The sequence below is a fragment of the Glycine soja genome, chromosome 18 (genome assembly GCF_004193775.1).
Source record: "Glycine soja cultivar W05 chromosome 18, ASM419377v2, whole genome shotgun sequence".
Taxonomy (NCBI): Eukaryota; Viridiplantae; Streptophyta; class Magnoliopsida; order Fabales; family Fabaceae; genus Glycine; species Glycine soja.
This window is the reverse complement of record NC_041019.1, coordinates 40,137,064-40,141,306: the sequence shown is the minus strand read 5'-3', so window position 1 is coordinate 40,141,306 and position 4,243 is coordinate 40,137,064. Positions and strand designations below refer to the sequence as shown.

Here is a 4,243-nt window from a genome sequence, read left to right as displayed (position 1 = left end):
TAAGAGATTAAAAGAAAGAAAGAAAATAAATAAAGAAAGAACATTCATTCATTAGAACGTTGGAATTGGTCAAACGTTTTGTTTCTCTTTCTCTCTCTAAGTTTGGAAATATGTTTAAAACTTTTCTCCATTTTACTAGCCACTTTGTGCGCGAACACCAAAAAATATCGTCAACCAAGTCTGTTCCCATACTAACCTGACCTAACACACTTCTCCACGGTGTCCCTTTGTTAGGCCCCATTAGATGCATGGCATTTGGGTTTCGATGGGGTTTGCATCTCCAATTGGGTTGTCCTTGATACTTTGCCTCTTGGTTCTGGATCCCCATTAGTTTTCTTTATTCTAATTTTTTCATAATTCCATGAAGGTTTCGAGTTAAATAACTAAAATATCATTCTGAATTTGTAACATATTTTGCCTTGTGGTCATGGGAAAGAAATAGATAAGGAAGCTCTTGGTGATAGATTGAAAATTGGGAGTCTCTAGGATTTTAAAATTTAAATCTATCTAAACGGCCTTCTTTTTAACCTCAAAAACAAATTAAAGATTCGCTGTTAGCATTTGAATCAACATTGTAGAGAAATGAGTTGCTTTTCATGTTTTTTGCCCAACGAAAAGAAAGTAGCAAAGAAGCCCAACAATAGGAAGAGGATACAACAGCCTGCTATTCATTCTCCCAAGGAATCAGCCCAACCAGTTCAGCCACGGCCAGGTGAAATAATTTGAAAATGAAATATATTATATTTCATTTTGTAAAAGATCGAGATGAAATTTCATATAGTTTGTAATAAAGAATATTAACTATGAGGAAAATTCAATTCTTTGTAAACAATATGTTAATCATTTGCATATTTTCCCATTGAGGATTTTAGCCACAATTCTACTTTGTAATTGTGCAACCAAATCTCACCTTTTGTGGAGAAGCAAGGAAACAAGGGTTCAAATTCCATCTCCAACCCTTTGAAAATTCTAACAGAAAACAAAAACACTTGTTGGGAAAAACTGGAGATTGTCTTAGTTTAAAATCCTTACCATTCATGCTTGGTTTTCCTATCTTTTATATATTAAAATTATATGAAGTCAGAGATTTTTTCCAGTTTTTTTTCTCCAAATCTATAGAGGATCTTCTTCCGGTAATTTCCATCCTATATTTACATCCTTGTCATGTCCATTAATTTCATTATAATTTTATACATAATCATATTTTGTATTTTAGATTGAAGGTAAAGTTAATTTTTTGTAACTACTTTCTACCCTTTCTTCTTATCATATATGAAAACTTTATTAATACAATGTTTGGATAATATAATTCTCTAAAAAGAAACAAATGCATGAATGAGTTTGGTGATTAACATTTATCTCTTGGGTGGGAAGTTTATGAAGCATTTTGTTTTGTGCAGATAATCATTTTAACAAGGCAAAGGCAACCCCACAAACAGAACCTAAAATAAACAAGGAGGCCAACAAAGATAATGGGAACAACATTGCTGCCCAAACATTCACCTTCAGGGAACTGGCTGCTGTCACAAAGAACTTCAGGCAGGAATGCCTAATAGGTGAAGGTGGTTTTGGAAGAGTTTATAAAGGAAGACTTGAAAAAACCAACCAGGTAGGAAAATGACATTTTATTTGTATTTATTGACATGTTCTTTGTTTCTGGTGATATTGGTATATTTTTTAAGAACTTGGCATTGAAATTTGGTCATTTATATGTACAGGAAGTAGCTGTGAAGCAACTTGACAGGAATGGATTACAAGGGAATAGAGAGTTTCTTGTTGAAGTTTTAATGTTGAGCCTCTTGCACCATCAAAATCTAGTGAATCTAATTGGATATTGTGCTGATGGAGATCAGAGATTATTGGTGTATGAGTACATGCCATTGGGAGCTCTTGAGGATCATCTGCTTGGTAAGATTCCCCGAGCTTGTGTCATTTGTATTGGAATTTTAAATGGTGATGTTTATCATTGACATCAGAAAAATTAGAAAGTTCAATAAGAATAGCTAATTTGAAAAATTATTTGCTTCACCTGTCACTATTAAATGGTATTTTTGATAAAACAAAACACAGAACATCTACAAGTTATACGGACAATTAATAACCATACCCACAATCTGATACACTAAAACAGTATATTGGTTCTTCATCAATTTTTTTATTGAACTTCAATGCAGATCTTCAACCACAACAAAAGCCTCTAGATTGGTTCATCAGAATGAAAATAGCTTTGGATGCTGCAAAAGGTCTAGAATATTTGCATGATAAGGCGAATCCTCCGGTCATCTACCGCGACTTAAAATCCTCCAACATCTTGCTGGACAAAGAGTTCAATGCAAAACTCTCTGATTTTGGACTAGCAAAGTTGGGGCCAACAGGGGACAAGTCTCATGTCTCTTCAAGAGTAATGGGTACTTATGGATATTGTGCACCTGAGTATCAAAGAACTGGTCAGCTTACTGTAAAATCAGATGTGTACAGCTTTGGAGTTGTTTTGCTTGAATTGATCACTGGAAGGAGAGCCATTGATAACACAAGACCAACCCGGGAGCAAAATCTAGTTTCTTGGGTGAGTTTCCCTATTCATGTTCTATTTTGTCCATGGAGCAATTTTAAGTGTAATTTTTATTATGACTCACTAGCAAAAAAATCAAATTTCACACTAAAGAGAAAGTTAAGGGCGGACCACAAAATTTAATCAAATTTCCATGTACTTTGTTCAGGGACTTAAATGGAAGAATTGTGTAAGTTGTTGATTTAATTTCTTTTATAAGAATATTAAGATACCAAATTTTCATCCATTGAAAACAATTCTTGTTGACAAGAAAATCATCTTCAAGTGGAATGATAGTAAGATATTCTCTAAGACATTTGTTTGAGTTATATTCTCTGTTATGGATGTCAATTTATTAAAAATTATAAAATCTTATGAATCAATGAGATTCACTCATGATTTTATAATTATTAACATATTTTAACACATAATAAAAAGTATTTTAGAATAATTATATTCTTAGCACTTCTCGTATCTTCAAATAGGTGTATTACTATTTTATATTATAATAAAATTCAAAACAAAACTTATTTACATGAAGTCTTTGATATTCATGACATCATGTTGACAAATTAAACAATAACATGCGAATGCATTTTTTAATTCAACAATATATCCTTAATGGAAACCACATAATATTGGGGGAAACAAACATTTAGGTGTTGTTTGATTTGATGAGAACTTGATCTTAAGGATGCGGATTCATTTTTAGAGCATGCTATAGAAGTGCCTCTGGACATAAATTTTAGAGCCATATGAATTTCATCAATAACACATTTAGTTTCTTTTTCTTGAATTTAGTATTGCAAATTACAATTGCACTAATTCTTTTGATACCAAACAGGCATATCCAGTATTCAAGGACCCTCACAGATACCCAGAATTAGCAGACCCCCTTCTTCAAGGAAACTTCCCAATGAGATCATTGCATCAAGCAGTGGCAGTAGCAGCCATGTGCCTCAATGAGGAGCCATCAGTGAGGCCCTTGGTCAGTGATATTGTCACTGCTCTTACTTTCCTTGGAACAGCTCCAGGGAGCCAAGACCTCACAGGAATTGCACCTGTTGACATGTCCTCATCACCACAAGAAGCCAATAATAGTGCCCCTTTGAATCTTCTTGACGATGATATCTTCATGGATCGCCAAAGGGCTGTTGCTGAAGCCATTGAATGGGGTACAAACACTAGGAGCAAAGCACCACTACGTGACAGTCCCACCTCTCTGTAAATCCACTACAATCATATTCATGTAACTTCACTCTATTATATGTGTGCCTATATCTATTTGTGGCTTTTTCTCATTCTATGTTTTGAGAAGAATACTAAAAGATGTCTAGAGTGAGAGACTCAAAAGCTACTTGTATATAATGAGAAAAAAACGCAAGCACCATTTAAAATGCACGTTTTTTACATGAAACTCTACAAGAGTTGGTAATGTATGATCCCCAGCTCCTATGTGAACTTTTGAACGCTAGTATCATCAACTGGGAGAAATTTTTTTATGGATTCTCTCTATTGTTAATGTGTGGTATTTTCATTCATGATATAATCATCAGACACTCGTAAATAACTTTTGGAAACTCGTAAATAGCTATTGGACTATGCAAAAAAAAAAAAAAAAAAAACTATTCGACTCAATAGAAGTGCTGTAAAACAAAACCAGCATCCACAAACATGAGAAAAAGAAAGGAG

General features: G+C 33.8%; 1 protein-coding gene across 1 annotated transcript; it reads left to right on the top strand.

Annotated features, from left to right (window-relative positions):
* The first annotated feature begins 210 nt into the window (after positions 1–210).
* Positions 211–3,852, top strand: LOC114395917 (probable serine/threonine-protein kinase PBL26). The gene is made up of 5 exons (XM_028357789.1): positions 211–712; positions 1,401–1,609; positions 1,719–1,908; positions 2,175–2,566; positions 3,396–3,852. The coding sequence occupies exons 1-5, from the start codon at positions 583–585 to the stop codon at positions 3,777–3,779; spliced, it is 1,305 nt and encodes a 434-aa protein (XP_028213590.1). The 5' UTR covers positions 211–582; the 3' UTR covers positions 3,780–3,852.
* The last annotated feature ends 391 nt before the right edge of the window (positions 3,853–4,243 follow it).

Excerpts from the sequence above, each read along its gene's own strand:
- LOC114395917 (XM_028357789.1), top strand. The coding sequence starts at position 583 with ATGAGTTGCTTTTCATGTTTTTTGCCCAACGAAAAGAAAGTAGCAAAG. Across the intron at positions 713-1,400 it reads ACCAGTTCAGCCACGGCCAG|ATAATCATTTTAACAAGGCA; the intron begins GTGAAATAATTT and ends TGTTTTGTGCAG. Across the intron at positions 2,567-3,395 it reads AGCAAAATCTAGTTTCTTGG|GCATATCCAGTATTCAAGGA; the intron begins GTGAGTTTCCCT and ends GATACCAAACAG.